At 39.5% G+C, this 20,644-nt stretch overlaps 1 protein-coding gene across 4 annotated transcripts in view; it reads right to left on the bottom strand.

Moving 5' to 3' along the window:
- The window catches only part of LMLN (leishmanolysin like peptidase), a gene marked incomplete at its 5' end in the record, with an annotated part of 79,298 nt that extends 59,216 nt beyond the window's left edge, over positions 1-20,082 (bottom strand). The window contains 3 exons of one of the 4 annotated variants that reach the window (XM_081236094.1): positions 5,781-5,849; positions 5,953-5,997; positions 19,864-19,939. In XM_081236094.1, coding sequence (XP_081092220.1) covers positions 5,781-5,828 — 48 coding nt within the window. Of the gene's footprint in view, positions 1-5,780; positions 5,900-5,952; positions 5,998-19,863 lie in introns of those variants that run through there. The other 3 variants (XM_081236091.1, XM_081236092.1, XM_081236093.1) reach the window with 3 other exon arrangements.
- Positions 20,083-20,644: the final 562 nt, after the last annotated feature.

Genomic DNA, 20,644 nt, shown 5'->3' with positions numbered 1-20,644 from the left:
ATGCAAATTAAAACAACAAAATATCACTATACACCTACTAGAATGGCCAAAATCTGGAACACATACTATACCAAATGCTGCCAAGGATGTGGAGCAACAGAACTCTCATTCATTGCTGGTGGGAATGCAAAATGTACAGCTACTTTGGAAGACAGTTTGGCAGTTTCTTACAAAACTAAACATTCTTTTACCATAACCACTCAGCAATCATGCTCTTTGGTACTTACACAAATGAGTTAAAAACTTATATCCAAACAAAAACCTGTTCATGGATGTTTATAGCAGCTTTATTCATAATTGCTACAACTTAGAAGCAGCCAAGATGTTCTTCAAGAGGTGAGTGGATAAATAAACAGTGGTACATCCAGACAATGGAATATTATTCAGAGCTAAAAAGATGAACTATTAAGCCAGGAAAAGACATGGAGGAACCTTAAATGCATATCAGTAAGTGAAATAAGTCAATCTGAAAAGGTTACATACTATATGATTCCAACTATATGACATTCTGGAAAAGGCAAAACGATGGACACAGTAAAAAGATCAGTGTTTGCCAGGGATGGAGGGGTGAGGGATTAATAGACAGAGCACAGAGGATTTTGAGGGCAGTGGAACTACCCTGTATGATACCGTAATGATGGCTACATGTCGTTATACATTTTTCCAAACCCGTAGAATGTACAACATGAAGAGTAAATCCTAATGTAAACTATGGACTTTGGGTGACTATGATATGTCAATATAGTTTCATCAATTATAACAAAAGTACCACTCTGGTTGGGGATGTTGATAATAGGGGAGCCTATGCATGTGAGGAGGAACAGAGTATTTGGGAAATCTCTGTACCTTCTTCACAATTTTGCAGTGAATCTAAAACTGCTTTTAAAAAATAGTCTTTAAGGGCTTCCCTGGTGGTGCAGTGGTTAAGAATCTGCCTGCCAATGCAGGGGACACAGGTTCGAGCCCTGGTCCAGGAAGATCCCACATGCTGCAGAGCAACTAAGCCCATGTGCCACAACTACTGAGCCTACACTCTAGAGCCCGCAAGCCACAACTACTGAACCCACATGCCACAACTACTGAAGCCCATGTGCCTAGAGCCCATGCTCCACGACAAGAGAAGCCACCGCAATGAGAAGCCTGCACACCTCAACGAAGAGTAGCCCCCACTCGCCACAACTACAGAAAGCCCGTGTACAGCAACAAAGACCCAACACAGCCAAAACAAACAAACAAACAAATAAATAAATAATAGTCTTTAATTTAAAAAAATGAAGATGAGAAGACAATGGAACAAATAGTTAAAGTGCTAAAAGAAATATGTTCAATACCGAAGTGTATCTCCAATGAAACTACCCTTCAAAAATGAAGAGGAAATAAAGATATTTCAGATAAACAAAAATTGAGAGAATTCATCACCAGCAAACGTCCACTATAGGAAACACTAAAGGAAGTTCTTCATGGTAATGGAAATGACACTAGAGGGTAACTTGGATCTTGTCTTAGTTCAGGCTTCTGTAACAGAATACCATAAACTGGGTGGCTAACAAACAACAGAAATTTACTTCTCACAGTTCTGGAGGCTGACAAGTCCAAGATCAAGGCGCCAGAAGACTGGGTGCCTGGTGAAGGCCCACTTCTTGTTTCTTAAGGCCATAGTCTGGTTGTATCCTCTGGCAGAAGGGGCAAGTAGCTCTTTCATAAGGGAATTAATCTCATTCATAAGGGCTCTGCCCTCATGACCTAATCATCTACCAAAAACCCCATCTCCTAACCATTATATTGAGAGTTAGCCTTTCAACATATGAATTTTGGGGGAACACAAACATTCAGTATATACAAGATCTGTAGGAAGGAATGTGGACAAGTGGAAATGTTAGATAAGTAAATACAAAAGTCCATTGTGCAGAAAACAGTTAACATAGCAGGCCTAAGACTACTATCTTTAGAAAGACCTGCTTGCAAGTTTGACCTTTCACTGGTCCTGGAATTTGAATGGTACAGTCCCTACACTGACATAAAACTTCCCTAAGCAATAAGGCAGTCTCATTGTGCCCAAACTGTTAACAGAAATAATACAGTTTATGCTGAACATCTGTTTACTTCTCAGAGTCAGGAATGTCAGTGACTGAAATTGTGCCTACATGACCAATCTCCAATAAAAACACTGGACTCCTAGACTCAGACGAGCTTCCCTGTAGACAACAATTTGTGCTTGTTCTTACAAGTTACTGCTAAACGGATTAAGCATGTCCTATGTGACTCCACTAGGCGAGGACTCTTGGAAATGTCAACAAAAATTCAACTAACAATCAAGTTAAGAAGAGAAAAGCGTATTTAATTTGGGCCAAACTGAGGATTATAACCTGGGAGATAGACTGTAAGAAGTTCTGAGAACTGTTATGCCCGTTAGAAGTCAAAGGCACAGTCATATACATTCTCAAGACAACGAATCATACATCAAAATGACATACTGATATTTTACATAAAGTTCACCAAAGATATATAGTCCAGGTAAGCACGTACAAAGGCAAAGAGAACAGTAAGTCACTACGGCCCCCTACAGAGTTGGGAAAGAATGGTATTCTTTTAAGAAATTACATTGCTAGTGCCAGAAGAAAGGGAAAAAAATTGATCTTTACGATCTAGCAGGCATTCCCATCTTTGAGGAGGTCTGGTTAATGTGTAATTCAGATGCACACAAGGAGGGAGGGAGGAGGCCCAAACGGACACAGAGACAGAACTTTATGTTTAAATTTTCTTGTCCTGCCTTAAAATACACATTTTATTTCATCAGAAGCTTGGTTCTGGTTTCCTTCAGTTTTTGCTCCGGGAGCCTTTTCTTTTTACTGATTGCGCTTGATATGTATCCTTTCACTGTGATAAATCTTAGCTGTGAGTACAACTATATGCTGAGTCCTATGAGTCCTTCCAGCAAATCATCAAACCTGGGGTGGTTTGGAGACCTTCAACACAATTATACACGTATTTCTTTTCTTCTTTTCATTTCTTTAGAGACATTAACTGTTTAAAACTAAAATTATAAAATTGCAGTTGTGAGATTTATAATATATGTAGAGTTATTATATATTATGGTAATAGCAAAAGGACAAGGAAATAGTGACACTATACTGTTGAAAAGTTCCCATATTTAACATGACTATAAACTTTAAGTAGATGTCGTAAATTCAAGATACATATTATAATCAATAGAGCAAACATTCAAAAATAGATTGCATTTTACTGTTGGTTAATTACACCTCAATTTAAAAAGTAAAGCAAAGAGATATAGCTAAAAAGTAAACAAAGGAATTAAAATACTAAAAAACAGAAGGCACAGTCAAGTGAAACAAAGAGAAAAAAATAGCTAAACTGCCAATCCAAACCCAACCATGTCAAAAATCACATTAAATGTAAAAGGACTGAACATTCTTGTTAGAAAGCAGAGACTGTCAGACTAGACAGAGCAAGATGCAACTATTTGCTATCTATAAGAAGCCCACTTTAGCTATAAAGACACAGAGAAATTGAGAGTATAAGGATGGAAAAACACACATCATGCAAACACGAATCAAAAGAAAGCCAGAGTGGCTATATTAGTATTAGACAAAGTATATTTCAAAACAAGGAGTATTAATTACCAGGAATAAAGAGAGGGGCAGTATGTAACGCTAAATGGGTCAATTCACCAAAAAAATAACAATGTAAAATGTGTAAACACCTAACAGCAGAGCTGCAAAATACGTGAAGCAAAAATGAAAACTGAAAGGAGAAATAAACAAATCCACAATTATAGCTGGTGACTTCAAAATTCCTATCTCAGTAATCAACTCAACACAAGTAGACAGAAAATCAGTAAGGACATAGGAGACCTGAGCAGCACTATAACTAACTTGACCTAAATGATATTTATAGAACCACCTGCCCCAACATCAGCAGAATGTACATTCTTCTCAAGTACACACAGAACGTTAACCTGGTTAGATTTTTGGCTATAAAACTTTTACTATAAAACAATCCTTAAGAAATACAAAAAACTGAAATCATACAAAGGATGTTTGCTATCCATAACTAAATTAAACTAAAATGCAATTAGGGAAAGATAACTGGGAAATCTCCAAATATTAGAAAATCAAACTTTTTTTTTTTTTTGTGCCGCACCACAAGGACTTCAGGACCTTAGTTCCCGGACAAGGGATTCACTGTGCCCCCTGTAGTGAAAGCTCAGAGCCATAACCGCCAGAGAATTCCCGAACAACAAACTTTTAAATTATCCTTAGGTTGAAGATGAAGTCACAAAGGAGATCAGAAAATATTTTTAATTGAATGATAATAAGATTACAAGCAATTAATATTTTTAAAATAAATTTATTTATTTTATTTATTTATTTTTGGCTGTGTTGGGTCTTTGTTGCTGCGTGCGGGCTTCCTCTAGTTGCAGCGAGCAGGGGCTACTCTTCTTTGTGGTGTAGGCTTCTCACTGCTGTGGCTTCTCTCATTGTGGAGCATGGGCTCTAGGTGCGTGGGCTTCAGTAGTTGCAGCACATGGGCTCAGTAGTTGTGGCTCATGGGCTCTAGAGCACAGGCTCAGTAGTTGTGGCGCATGGGCTTAGTTGCTCCGCAGCATGTGGGATCTTCCCAGACCAGGGATCGAACCCATGTCCCCTGCATTGGCAGGCAGATTCTCAACCACTGGGCCACCAGAGAAGCCCAGCAATTAGTATTTGTGTGATGTAATTAGTGTTTAGAAATTTATAACTTTAAATACTTATATTAGAAAAAATAATCTCAAATTAATGACCTTCCATCTTAAGAAACTAGAAAATGAAGGGCAAATTAAACTCAAAGAAAGCAGAAGAAAGTAAATAATAAAGAACAGAAATCAATTAAAAGGAAAACAGAAAAATGATAGAGAAAAATCAATGAAACCAAGTGGCAGTTCTTTGAGAAGATCAATACAATTGACATATCTCTAAGCAGACTAAGAGAGCAGATACCAATTACCAATATCAAGAATGAAACAGGGCATATCACTATAGACTTTACAGACTGTGATACTGTAATTTATAATAAAAAAATATATATTTGGTCTTTGTCCCATTTTTGGAATTTTCTAAGACCTCTGGAATTTCCTAAATGATAAAAGTGATCAGGTGTCTTTTGTCATGTTAATGAGGTAACTTTTGGAAGCACCTAAGGGTGGAGACTGGTTACCAGTGGAGCCAAGTATGTGAATAGAAGATTGGAACTTTCAGTCCTTTCCACCCCCTCTAACCTCTGAGGAGAGGAGAGGGGCTGGAGATCAAGTTCAACCACCAATGCCCAATGAATTAATCAATTATATCTATGTAATGCCTACCTAAAACCCAAAAGGATGGGGTTTGGAGAGCTTCCAGGGTGGTGAACACATGGAGATTCTGGGACAGTGACATGTTCAGAAAGCACAGAAGCTCTGTGCCCTTTCTCCATACGTTGCCCTATACATCTCTTCCACCTGACTGTTCTTGAGCTACATCCTCTTATAATAAACCAGTAATCTAGTAAGTAAAAACTTTCTCTGAGCTCTGTGAGCCTCTTTAGCAAATTAATCAAAACCAAAGAGGGGGTTGTTGGAACTTCTGATAGCTGGTTGGTCAGAAGCACAGGTAACCACCTGGACTTACACTGGATCAAATGGGGGAGAAGGGGCAATGCTGTAGGTCTGAACTCTTAACCTGTGGAATCTGATGCTATCTCTGGGTAGACAGTGTCAGAATTGAGTTGAATTGTGGGACACTCACCTGGTGTTGGAGAGTGGCTTGGTGATGTGTGGAAAACCCTTGATACATTAGAATTGGTAACTCAGAACCCTTTAAAGACATTTAAAGGATCAAATGGGAACATTAAGAAAACTGTATTTCCATAAATTTGACAACTTTGATGAAATGAAATTCTTTGAAAAATATGACTTACCAAAACACAATCAAGAAGAAACAGATAACCTCAATAGTCCAATGTCTATTAAAGAAAATAAGTTCATAGTTTATAACACTCCAATAAAGAAAATTCCAGGCTGAGATACCTCCATTCATGAATTCTACTAAACATTTAAGGAAGAAACAATACTGCTTGTATACAAACTCTTTCTGAAAGTAGAAGAGGAAGAAATATTTCCCAATTCATTCTATAAGGCCAGCATTACCCTAATACCAATCCCAACAAAGCTACAGAAGGAAAAAAAACCAACTACAAACCAATATCCTTAATGAATACATATGCAAAATCATCAAAAAAACACTAGCAAATGAAATCCAGCAAAATGTAAAAAGGGTAATACATCATGATCAAGTGGGGTTTTATCTCAGAGGGATGCAAGACTAGTTCATCATTCAAAAAATCAATCAATGTAACTCACAATATCAAAAGAATAAAGAAGAAAAGCTACATGATTATAACAATTGATGCAGAAAAGACATTTAATAAAATTCAACACCCATTCATGACAAAAACAGTCAGCAGACTAGAAACAAAAAGTAATTTTCTTAACCTGATAAGGCACATCTACCAAAAATCTACAAACTAATACTTTTCTTTGTATTAAAATTTTTTATAGGGACTTCCCTGGTGGCGCAGTGGTTAAGAATCCACCTGCCAATACAGGGGACATGGGTTCGATCCCTGGTCCAGGAAGATCCCACATGCTGCGGAGCAACTAAGCCCACGTGCCACAACTACTGAAGCTCACGTGCTGCAACTACTGAACCCACACGCTGCAACTACTGAAGCCCGCGTGCTCTAGGGCCCGTGTGCCACAACTACTGAAGCCCGTGCATCTAGAGCCCATGCTCCACAACAAGAGAAGTCACCTCAATGAGAAGCCCGCATACCGCAACGAAGAGTAGTCTCCGCTCACAGCAACTAGAGATAGCCCACACGCAGCAATGAAGACCCAATGCAGCAAAAAAGAAAAAAAAATTTTTAATACAATTTTGAAAGGTTACTGTCAATTTACAATTATTACAAAATATTGGCTACGGTCCCTGTGTTGTACAATACACCCTTAAGCCTATCTTATACTCAGTAGTTTGTAGTTCTCCTCTCTCACCCTACTCACTGGTAACCACTAGTTTGTTCTCTGTATCTGTGAGTCTGCTTCCTTTTTGTTATATTCACTAGTTTGTTGCATTTTTTAGATTCCACATATAAGTGATACCATACAGTATTTGCCTTTCTCTGTCTGACTTATTTCACTTAGCATAATGCCCTCCAAGTTCCTCCATGTTACTGAAAATGGCAAAATTTTGTTCTTTTTTAAAGCTGAGTAGTGTTCCATGCAACTAATACTCTTAATAGTGGAAGACTGAATGTTTTCCCCCTAAGACCAAGAACAATGGAAAGATGTCTACTCTCACCACTTGTATTCAATATTATAATGAAGGTCCTAGTCAGTTTGATAAGGCAATATTAACATTAAATATTTGTAATAAGCAAAAGAAACATATTGTAATCCCTAAAGCAAACACACACACACACACAGCACGCGCACGAACCCCACAGACAAGTGAAATGTATCGATAAAAGGATGGAAAATTCTAATCGTAAGCAAGGTGAAATGGCTATACTAATATCAGCAAAGCAGACTTCAAGACAGAGAGTATCACCAGAAATAAAGAGTAATATTTTATAATAATAAGGGGTTAATACCTCAGAAATACATAATTATAAATGTGAATGTACCTAACAATAGATTCAAAATCCATGAAGCAAAAGCTGACAGAACTAAAGGAAGAAAAAAGACATTTATAATCTTAGAATTTTTTTTTTTTTTTTTTTTTTTTTTTGCGTTATGCGGGCCTCTCACTGTTGTGGCCTCTCCTGTTGCGGAGCACAGGCTCCGGACGTGCAGGTTCAGCGGCCATGGCTCTCGGGCCTAGCCGCTCCGCGGCATGTGGGATCTTCGCAGACCAGGGCAAGAACCCGTGTCCCCTGCATCAGCAGGCAGACTCTCAACCACTGCGCCACCAGGGAAGCCCAATCTCAGAAATTTTTAAAGACTCTCTTAGACAAAACATTTTAAGAATATACAAATCTGTAGCCAATATTTTGTAATAACTGTAAATGGAATATAACCTTTAAAAATTGTATAAAAAAGAATATAGAAATCTGAAGTGTACCATCAATCGCCTCACCTTTTTGACATGTATAGAAAGCTACACTCAATACCTATAGAATATATATTCTCTACTAGTACACAGAAAAGTTTAGCAGGATAGAGCGTATGCTGAGGTATAAATAAAACAATCTCAAATTTCAAAGAACTGAAATCTTACAGAAGATACCTCTAATTAGAAATCAATACCCATAAGATATCTAGAAAAGGACCACATATTTAGAAATTATATTTTAAACATTTTTAATAATCCATGGATCAAAGAAGAAATTACCAGGGAAAATAAAAATGAATTATCACTTTGAATGAAGTGATAATTAAAATACAATGTGGGGCTTCCCTGGTGGCGCAGTGGTTGAGAGTCCGCCTGCCGATGCAGGGGACAGGGGTTCGTGCCCCGGTCCGGGAAGATCCCACATGCCGCGGAGCGGCTGGGCCCGTGAGCCATGGCCGCTGAGCCTGTGCGTCCGGAGCCTGTGCTCCGCGACGGGAGAGGCCACAACAGTGAGAGGCCCGCGTTATCGCAAAAAAAAAAAAAATACAATGTGTCAAAATCTGTGGAATATAGCTACAGTTGTACTTTGAGAGAAATACAGGTCATTAAATGTTTATGGTAGAGAAGAAAGAAAAGCCTAAACAACAATGATCTGGGACTTCCCTGGTGGCACAGTGGATAAGACTCCATGTTCCCAATGCAGGGGGCCCAGGTTTGATCCCTGGTCAGGGAACTAGATCCTACATGCATGCCGCAACTAAGAGTTCACCTGCCGTAACTAAGGAGCCTGCAAGCTGCAACTAAGAAGCCCACGTGCCGCAACTAAGGAGCCCGGGGGCCGCAACTAAGGAGCCCATGAGTCACAACTAAGGAGCCTGCCTGCCACAACAAAGATCTGGTGCAACCAAATAAATGAATAAATAAATAAACATTAAAAACAAAAAAGAAAAAAAACAAACAAAAACAAATAATGATCTAAGTTTCCACCTAACAATATGAGCAAAGTAAATCCACAGTAAGTAGAAAGGAAAAATAATAAAGAACAGGAAACAATGAAATAGAAAACAATAATTAAAGAAAATTACCAAAGCTAACAGTTGGCTATTTAAAATGATTAATAGGGACTTCCCTGGTGGTGCACAGTGGTTAAGAATCTGCCTGCCAATGCAGGGGACACAGGTTCGATCCCTGGTCCAGGAATATCCCGCATGTCACAGAGCAACTAAGCCCAAGAGCCACAACTAATGAGCCTGCGTGCCACAACTACTGAAGCCCGCGTGCCTCAAGCCCATGCTCCACAATAAGAGAAGCCACCGCAATGAGAAGCCCACGCACTACAACAAAGAGTAGCCCCCGCTCACCGCAACTACAGAAAGCCCATGTGCAGAAACAAAGACCCAATGCAGTCAAAAATAAATAAATAAATTTGTAAATAAAATAAAATGATTAATAAACTTAATAAGCCCCTAGAAAGAATGGACTAGAATAAAACATTATAAACCCAAATTACCACATTAGAAATGAAAGCATGCCTATCACTCAGATTCTACAGACAACAAAAGGATAAATTATTATGAACAATTTTATGTCAATACATTTAACAATTCAGATGAAATAAAATCCTTCAAAAACACAAGTTACCAAGACCGACACAAGATCAAATGGATACTATGAATAGACTTGTATGAGAGAAACTGGATTTATCTATCCCTACATAGTGGTTTCTTGGGGCCAGAAGTGAAAACATGGGTTTTCTGCAAATGAGCACAAGGGATCTTTCTGGGGTGATGGAAATGTTCTAAAACTGGACTGTGGTGATGGTTCTGTAGATCTGTAAATTTATAAAAATAACTTAATTGGATACTTAAGTGGGTGAATTTTACGGTATATAAATTATAGCTCAATAAAAGTATTTTAAAAATCCCAACTCTCTACAAAGAAAACACTAGATCCAGACAGTTTCAGTTATGAATTATACCAGACATTTAAGGAAGAAATTTTCTTTTAGAAAATACATAATAGAATTTCCCAACTCATTATGTAACACCAGTATAATTCTGCTATTAAAAGCTAACAAAGGGACTTCCCTGGTGGTGCAGTGGTTAAGAACCTGCCTGCCAATGCAGGGGACACGGGTTCAAGCCCTGGTCTGGGAAGATCCCACATGCCGTGGAGCAACTAAGCCCATGAGCCACAACTACTGAGCCTGCACTCTAGAGCCCACGAACCACAACTACTGAGGCCCGCACGCCTAGAGCCTGTGCTCTGCAACAGAGAAGCCACCGCAATGATAAGCCCGCGCACCACAACGAAGAGTAGCCCCCGCTCACGGCAACGAGAGGAAGCCTGTGCTCAGCAACAAAGACCCAACGTAGCCAAAGATAGATAGGTAGATAGATAGATAGATAGATAGATAAATAAATATCTAAAAAAGCTAACAAAGAAGATGGCAGAGTAGAACGACGTGCACTCCCTTCCTCTTGTGAGAGCACCGGAATCACAACTAACCACTGAACAATCATCAACAGGAAGACACCGGAACTCACCAAAAAAGACACCCCACATCCAAAGACAAAGGAGAAGCTGCAATGAGACAGCAGGAGGGGCGTAATCACAATAAAATCAAACCCCATAACTGCAGGGTGGGTGACTCACGAACTGGAGAACATTTATACCACAGAAGTCCACCCACTGGAGTGAGGGTTCTGAGCCCCATGTCAGGCTTCCCAACCTGTGGGTCTAGCAATGGGAGGAGGAATTCCTAGAGAATCAGACTTTGAAGGCTAGCGGAATTTGACTGCGGGACTTTGACAGAACTGGGGTAAACAAAGACTCCACTCTTGGAGGGCACACACAAAGTAGTGTGTGCATCAGGACCCAGGAGAAGGAGCAGTGACCCCACGGGAGACATAACGAGACCTACCAGCTAGTGTTGGAGGGTCTCCTGCAGAGGCAGGTTGTGGCTGTGGCTCACCATGGGGACAAGGACACTGGCAGCAGAAGTTCTGGGAAGTACTCCTTGGCGTGAGCCCTCCCAGAGTCCGCCATTAGCCCCACCAAAGAGCTGGGTAGGCTCCAGTGCTGGATCGCCTCAGGCCAAACAACCAACAGGGAGGGAACCCAACCCCATGCATCAGCAGACAAGTGGATTAAAGTTTTACTGAGCTCTGCCCACCAGAGCAACAACCAGCTCTGCCCACCACCAGTCCCTCCCATCAGGAAGCTTGCACAAGCCTCTTAGATAGGCTCATCCACCACAGGGAGAGACAGCAGAAGCAAGAAGAATTACAATTCTGCAACCTGTGGCAGGAAAACCACATTCACAGAAAGATATACAAAATGAAAAGGCAGAGAACTTTGTACCAGATGAAGGAACAAGATAAAACCCCAGGAAAACAACTAAATGAAGTGGAGATAGGCAACCTTTCAGAAAAAGAATTCAGAATGATAGTGAAGATGATCCAGAACCTTGGAAAAGGAATGGAGGCAAAGATCGAGAAGATGCAGGAAATGTTTAACAAAGACGTGGAAGACTTAAAGAACAAACACCTAGAAGACTTAAAGAACAAACAAACAGAGATGAACAATACAATAACTAAAATGAAAAATACACTAGAAGGAATCAATAGCAGAATAACTGAGGCAGAAGAACAGATAAGTGACCTGGAAGACAGAATGGTGGAATTCACTGCCGTAGAACAGAATAAAGAAAAAAGAATGAAAAGAAATGAAGACAGCCTAAGACATCTCTGGGACAACATTAAATGCAACAACATTCGCATTACAGGGGTCCCAGAAGGAAAAGAGAGAAAGAAAGGACCCGAGAAAATACCTGAAGAGATTATAGTCAAAATCATCCTTAACATGGCAAAGGAAATAGCCACCCAAGTCCAGGAAGCACAGAGAGTCCCAGGCAGGGTAAAGCCAAGGAGCAACACACAGAGACACACAGTAAACAAACTGACAAAAATTAAAGACAAAGAAAAATTACTGAAGGCAACAAGGGAAAAATGACAACATACAAGGGAACTCCCATAAGGTTAACAGCTGATTTCTCAGCAGAAACTCTACAAGCCAGAAGGGAGTGGCACGATATATTTAAAGTGATGAAAGGGAAGATTCTACAACCAAGATTACTCAACCCGTCAAGGATCTCATTCAGATTCGATGGAGAAATCAAAAGCTTTAGAGACAAGCAAAAACTAAGGGAGTTCAGCACCACCACACCAGCTGTACAACAAATGCTAAAGGAACTTCTCTAAGTGGGACACACAAGAGAAGAAAAGGACCTAAAAACACAAACCTAAAACAATTAAGAAAATGGTAACAGGAACATACATATCGATAATTACCTTAAACGTGAATGGATTAAATGCTCCGACTAAAAGACACAGGCTCACTGAATGGATACAAATAAGACCCATGTATATGCTGTCTACAAGAGACCCACTTCAGACCTAGGGACACATACAGACTGAAAGTGAGGGGATGGAAAAAGATATTCCATACAAATGGAAATCAAAAGAAAGCTGGGGTAGCAATACCCATATCAGATAAAATAGACTTTAAAATAAAGAATGTTACAAGAGACAAGGAAGGACACTACATAATGGTCAAGGGAACAATCCAAGAAGAAGATATAGCAATTATAAATATATATGCACCCAACGTAGGAGCACCTCAATACATAAGGCAACTGCTAACAGCTATAAAAGAGGAAATAGACAGTAACAGAATAATACTGGGGGACTTTAACACCTCACTTACACCAATGGACAGATCATCCACACAGAAAATTAATAAGGAAACACAAGCTGTAAATGACACAATAGACCAGATAGAGTTAATTGATATTTATAGGACACTGTATCCAAAAACAGCAGATTACACTTTGTTCTCAAGTGCAGATGGAACATTCTCCAGGATAGATCACACCTTGGGTCACAAATCAAGCCTCAGTAAATTTAAGAAAACTGAAATCATGTCAAGCATCTTTTCCGACCACAACGCTATGAGATTAGAAATCAATTATAGGGAAAAAAAACGTAAAAAACAGAAACACATGGAGGCTAAACAATATGTTACTAAATAACCAACAGATCACTGAAGAAATCAAAGAGGAAATAAAAAAATACTTAGAGACAAATTACAATGAAAACACAATGATCCAAAACCTATGAGATGCAGCAAAAGCAGTTCAAAGAGGGAAGTTTACAGCAATACAAGCCTACCTCAAGAAACAAGAAAACCCAAGAAAACCCAAAGTTAGTAGAAAGAAAGAAATCATAAACATCAGAGCAGAAATAAATGAAAGAGAAACAAAGAAAACAATAGCAAAGATCAATGAAACTAAAAGCTGTTTCTTTGAGAAGATAAACAAAATTGATAAACCTTTAGTCAGACTCATCAAGAAAAAGAGGAAGAGGACTCAAATCAATAAAATTAGAAATGAAAAAGGAGAAGTTACAATGGACACCGCATAAATACAAAGCATCGTAAGAGACTACTACAAGCAACTCTATGCCAATAAAATGGACAACCTGGAAGAAATGGACAAATTCTTAGAAAGGTATAACCTTCCAAGACTGAACCAGGAAGAAATAGAAAATATGAACAGACCAATCACAAGTAATGAAATTGAAACTGTGATTTAAAATCTTCCAACAAGCAAAAGTCCAGGACCAGATGGCTTCACAGGTGAATTCTATGAAACATTTAGAGAAGAGCTACCACCCATCCTTCTCAAACTCTTCCAAAAAATTGCAGAGGAAGGAACATTCCCAAACCCATTCTATGAGGCCACCATCACCCTGATACCAAAACCAGACAAAGATACTACAAAAAAAGAAAATTTACAGACCAATATCACTGATGAATATAGATGCAAAAATCCTCAATAAAATATAGCACAGAATCTAACAACACATTAAAAGGATCATACACCATGACCAAGTGGGATTTATCCCAGGGATGCAAGGATTCTTCGATATATGTAAATCAACCAATGCGATACACCATTTTAATAAACTGAAGAATAAAAACCATATAATCATCTCAATAGATGCAGAAAAAGCTTTTGACAAAATTCAACACCAATTTATGATAAAAACTCTCCAGAAAGTGGGCATAGAGGCAAACTACCTCAACATCATTAAGGCTATATATGACAAACCCACATCAAACATCATTCTCAACGGTGAAAAACTGAAAGCATTTCCTCTAATATCAGGAACATGACAAGGATGGCCACTCTTGCCACCATTATTCAACATAGTTTTGGAAGTCCTAGCCACAGCTATCAGAGAAGAAAAAGAAATAAAAGGAATACAAACTGGAAAAGAAGTAAAACTGTCACTGTTTGCAGGTGATATGATACTATACATAGAGAATCCTAAAGATACCACTAAAAACTACTAGAGGTAATCAATGAATTTGGTAAAGTTGCAGGACACAAGATTAATGCACAGAAATCTGTTGCATTCTTATACACTAACAACAGAAGATCAGAAAGAGAAATTAAAGATACAGTCCCATTCACCATTGAAACAAAAAGAATAAAATACCTAGGAATAAACCTACCTAAGAAGGTAAAAGACCTGTACTCAGAAACTGTAAGACACTGATAAAAGAAATCAACGATGACACAAACAGATGGACAGATATACCATGTTCTTGGATTGGAAGAATCAATATTGTGAAGATGATGACTATACTACTCAAAGCAATCTACAGATTCAATGCAATCCTTATCAAATTACCAGTGGCATCTTTTACAGAACTAGAACAAAAAATCATAAAATTTGTATGGAGACACAAAAGACCCTGAATAGCCAAAGCAGTCGTGAGGGAAAAAAACAGAGCTGGAGGAATCAGACTCCCTGACTTTGGGCTATACTACAAAGCTACAGTAATCAAGACAATATGGTACTGGCACAGAAACAGAAATATAGACCAATGGAACAGGATAGAAAGCCCAGAGATAAACCCACACACCAGTGGTCAACTAATCTATGACAAAGGAGGCAAGGATATACAATAAAGAAAAGACAGTCTCTTCAATAAGTGGTGCTGGGAAAACTGGACAGCTACATGTAAAAGAATGAAATTAGAACACTCCCTAACACCATACACAAAAATAAACTCAAAATGGATTAGAGACCTAAATGTAAGACCGGACACTATAAAACTCTTAGAGGAAAACATAGGAAGAACACTCCTTGACATAAATCACAGCAAGATCCTTTTGGACCCACCTCCTAGAGAAATGGAAATAAAAACAAAGATAAACAAATGGGACCTAATGAAACTTCAAAGCTTTTGCACAGCCAAGGAAACCATAAACAAGACCAAACGACAACCCTCAGAATGGGAGAAAATATTTGCAAATGAAGCAACTGACAAAGGATTAATCTCCAAAATTTATAAACAGCTCATGCAGCTCAATAGCAAAAAAACAAACAACCCAATCCAAAAATGGGCAGAAGACTTAAATAGGCATTTCTCCAAAGAAGATATACAGACTGCCAACAAACACATGAAAGAATGCTCAACATCATTAATCATTAGAGAAATGCAAATCAAAACTACAATGAGATATCATCTCACACCAGTCAGAATGGCCATCATCAAGAAATCTAGAAACAATAAATGCTGGAGAGGGTGTGGAGAAAAGGGAACACTCTTGCACTGCTGGTGGGAATGTGAATTGGAACAGCCACTATGGAGAACAGTATGGAGGTTCCTTAAAAAACTACAAATAGAACTACCATATGACCCAGCAATCCCACTACTAGGCATATACCCTGAGAAAACCATAATTCCAAAAGAGACATGTACCAAAATGTTCATTGCAGCTCTATTCACAATAGCCCGGAGCTGGAAACAACCTAAGTGTCCATCATCGGATGAATGGATAAAGAAGATGTGGCACATATATACAATGGAATATTACTCAGCCATAAAAAGAAACGAAACTGAGCTATTTGTAATGAGGTGGATAGACCTAGAGTCTGTCATACAGAGTGAAGTAAGTCAGAAAGAGAAAGACAAATACCGTATGCTAACACATATATACGGAATTAAAAAAAAAAATGTCATGAAGAACCTAGGGGTAAAACGGGAATAAAGACACAGACCTACTTGAGAATGGACTTGAGGATATGGGGAGGGAGAAGGGTAAGCTGTGACAAAGCGAAAGAGAGGCATGGACATATATACACTACCAAACGTAAGGTAGATAGATAGTAGGAAGCAGCCGCAGAGCACAGGGAGATCAGCTCGGTGCTTTGTGACCGCCTGGAGGGGTGGGATGGGGAGGGTGGGAGGGAGGGAGATGCATGAGGGAACGGATGTGGGAACAGATGTATATGTATGACTGATTCACTTTGTTATAAAGCAGAAACTAATTAAAAAAAATAAAATTAAATAAAAAAAAAAAGATCTTTTCAGATCCACCTCCTGGAGTAATGGAAATAAAAACAAAAATAAACAAATGGGACCTAATGAAACTTAAAAGCTTTTGCAAAGCGAAGGAAACAGCAAACAAGACAAAAAGACAACCCCCAGAATGGGAGAAAATATCTGCAAACAAATCAACGGACAAAGGATTAATCACCAAAATATATAAACAGGTCAAGCAGCTCAATATTAAAAAAACAAACAACCCAATTCAAAAATGAGCAGAAGACCTAAACAGACATTTCTCCAAAGAAGACATACAGATGGCCAAGAGGCACATGAAAAGCTGCTCAACATCACTAATTATTAGAGAAATGCAAACCAAAACTACAATGAGATATCACCTCACACCAGTCAGAATCGGCACCATCAGAAAATTTACAAACAACAGATGCTGGGGAGGGTGTGGAGAAAAGGAAACCCTCTTGCACTGTTGGTGGGAATGTAAATTGGTACAGCCACTATGGAGAACAGTACGGAGGTTCCTTAAAAAACTAAAAATACAATTACCATATGACCCAGCAATCCCACTACTGGGCATATACCCAGAGAAAACCATAATTCAAAAAGACACATGCACCCCAGTGTTCACTGCAGCACTATGTACAATAGCCAGGTTATGGAAGCAACCTAGATGTCCATCCACAGATGAATGAATAAAGAAGATATGGTACATATATAGAATGGAATATTACTCAGCCATAAAAAGGAACGGAATTGGGTCATTTGTTGAGATGTGGATGGATCTACAGACTGTTATACAGAGTGAAGTAAGTCAGAAAGAGAAAACAAATATCGTATATTAATGCGTATATATGGAACCTCGAAAAATGGTACAGATGAACCAGTTTGCAGGGCAGAAGTATAGACACAGATGTAGAGAACAAACGTATGGACACCAAGGGGGGAAAGTGGCAGGGAGGTGGGTGGTGGGATGAATTGGGAGGTTGGGATTGACATATATACACTATGTATAAAATAGATAACTAATAAGAACCTGCTGTATAAAAAATATATATAAAATAAAATTCAAAAAAAAAAGCTAACAAAAACTTCACTAAGAAAGGAAACTATAAACCAACATCATTCATAAACATAGATGCAAAAGTCCTTAATCTATGAGCAAGTTGAATTCAGAAGTGTATTAAAAGGATAATACATCATAACCAAGTAAGGGTCTATTCCAAAAATGCAAGGTTGATTTACCATTGGAAAATCCAATGTGATATACCATATCACACTACATATTATATAATTCCATTGATATAAGCTCAGTTCTAGAATAGGCAAAACTAATTTGATGTAAAATCTAAATCTAATACCAAAAGAAAAAGGGAACAATAGTCGCCTGGGGTGGCTGCGAGAGACTGACTGGCACAGGACAGGAGGGAACTTTCTGGAGACTTGAAAATGTTCTATATTGTGATACGGTTGTGGGTTTTACATGAATATACATGATTGCATCTGCTACATTTCAGTATATATAAACCTTACAAAAAAATTTTTTTAAGTAACAATAACAGTGGAAAGATGGGTAATGGGTAGAAGTATATGAAACAGAATAAGAGAATACTGTTAAGTGCTGAAGCTGGGTGAAGGGTCATGGGAGTTCATTATACTATTCTGTTTTGGGGTTTGTTTTAATTTACATAATAAAAACAAAAACAAAACAAAACGTAGAGTTTTTAGTTGAGAAGAAAATATATGAGTCAAAATGTTTTGTAGTTCCCCACCATTACCAATAAAAAGTTACTGTAGGGGCTTCCCTGGTGGCGCAGTGGTTGGGGGTCCGCCTGACAATGCGGGGGACGCGGGTTTGTGCCCCGGTCTGGGAGGATCCTACGTGCCGCGGAGCGGCTGGGCCCGTGGGCCATGGCCGCTTGGGCCTGCGCGTCCGGAGCCTGTGCTCCGCAACGGGAGAGGCCACAACAGTGAGAGGCCCGCGTACTGCAAAAAAAATAAAAAAATTCACTAGGTGGGTGGGGGGAACTGAGGAGATGTTTAAGGGTACAAACTTGCAACTAGTAGATAAGTCCCGGGTATCTAACGTACAACATAGTGATTATAGACAACAGTACTGTATTATAAACTTACAAGTTGCTAAGAGACTAAATAAAATAAAATAAAATAATTCAGGCAGAATGCAGTGTCATGATAAAAGCTGTAATACAGCCACAAACCCCAAACTTAGTATTCTGGCATATACGGTTATGAACAGCATGCATAGAAATTTTTGGAAATTATCACCAAAATGGACGGTCTTAGATTTCTGGGCTGAACTGAAAATTTCTGGATTAATCTTTCTTGTTAAAGTAATAAGACAAATTATAAAATCAATCACAACATGCAGCCCTGACCCAGGTACTGTGTCTTCTTTCCTCAAAGAATACTGATTATTGTAGGCTCTCCTCTGAACTAAGTACTGTGGGGAAATTAAAGTATAAGACACAAACCTTATCCCAAGGAAAATTACAATTTAACTACAAAGGCAAGACACGCCTGAAAACAAACCGTCACCACATAGCGGTGCTTGGTTAAGTGCCAGAAGAGAGTACAGATAAGACGTACTGTAAAATGGAAAGAACATTCTACTGGGGGTGGTTTCAGCAGGCTGCCTTGAGGTTAAGGAACTCAGAATGAAAGAATTTAGACAGCAATAAAAATGTAATGGGAGGGAGGCAGGCACTTCCAGGGCAGGAGAACAGGGTAAAGCAAGCAATGTGATGAAGTAACTTGAAAATCAACCTGAATTTTGTCTCCAGAGAATCCCCAGTATCCCTTCAATGCCTTTGTCTAGCTCTCCTATCAATTTCTTCTCAAACCTTTAGATCAGTGGTTCCCAAAGTGAGGTCCTTGGACAAGCAGCATGATCAACTATCTGGGAACTTCAACTGCAAATTCTGAGGCCCCATCCCAGATCTAATGAGTCAGAAGTGGGCAGAGGGAGGGAATGGAGCGGCAATCTGTGTTTGAACAAGTCCTTCAGGTGATTCTGATGGCCCGTTCAAGTTTGAAAACCATTGCTCTAGGACTACCTGATAAGCACAACCCTCCGCGCAGGAAACTGATGACGTTCTGAGCGCCTAACTGAGCCACTTTGCTGGGTGCAGGAAGGGAGTTGATACCAGGTCCCAGCCCTCTAAGAGTTCATTCTCTGGCCCAATCTCGCTTTCTCCTCCAGTACCCCTTGTTCCAATCACTATCCTCTATGCCATCGCCTCCCGTATTACTTTACCCTCGCAGGGCCCCTCCGTCGCCTTACCTCAGACTCAGAGAGGACGTGGTGCCGGCAGGTAGGAGAACTGCCCAAGGAGACAGGAATAGATGTAGCGCTTGCCCGGAGCCCGCCCAAGAGGAGTAAAACGCCTCGGACCCATAAAGAACCGCTCCAGTGCCACCGGCTCGGGCCCCGGCCTGAAGCCGAGGAGCCCGCTCTTCCAACCGTCTCGGCCGCCATCTTCAGGCCGAGCGTCGTTACCATGGAGTACGTGACGCCTCCGCTCCCAGCGCCAGCCCCGCCCCTCGCCTCTCGAGGCAGGTGGAGGAGCTTGGCGGTGGAAAGGTGCTTTTTGATTGGCTAGCGTCACCCATAAGAAGTTCACCGCGGAAGACGAGAGTTGCATCACGTCCATCGCGTCTCATTCGCGCGAAGCCGGCCAATAAATGCCTCTTGGCGGCCCACGTGAGTTAGGCTGTGGGAAGACTAGTGGGTGCTGTTGGTAATGGGATGCTGATACGTCGGTGTCCTTCCTTACTGAGGCAGTTTTTCACTTTTTAATTCAGTTATTCACCGAAAAGATATGCACTCACTAGGTGCCAGGTGCTTAGACATATAAATTATGGTTAGCTCTCTGTATAAAAAGTAAATGGCATGTAATTTTCATTTTTACTTATCCTGAGTCACCAATTCTAGACCTACTTGTTAAAAAATTTTAAGTGTAGTTGATTTACAATATCGTGCTAGACCCACTTAATTATAGTCATTTTCTGTAAAATCAAATGTGTTTTTTACCATTCAACCCCATCCCTTAACTTCTATGAAT

The sequence above is a fragment of the Mesoplodon bidens genome, assembly GCF_964165515.1.
Source record: "Mesoplodon bidens genome assembly, chromosome: 5".
NCBI classification, from domain to species: Eukaryota; Metazoa; Chordata; class Mammalia; order Artiodactyla; family Ziphiidae; genus Mesoplodon; species Mesoplodon bidens.
Note: the sequence above shows the minus strand (reverse complement) of the source record. Positions and strands in the feature narration are given on the sequence as shown.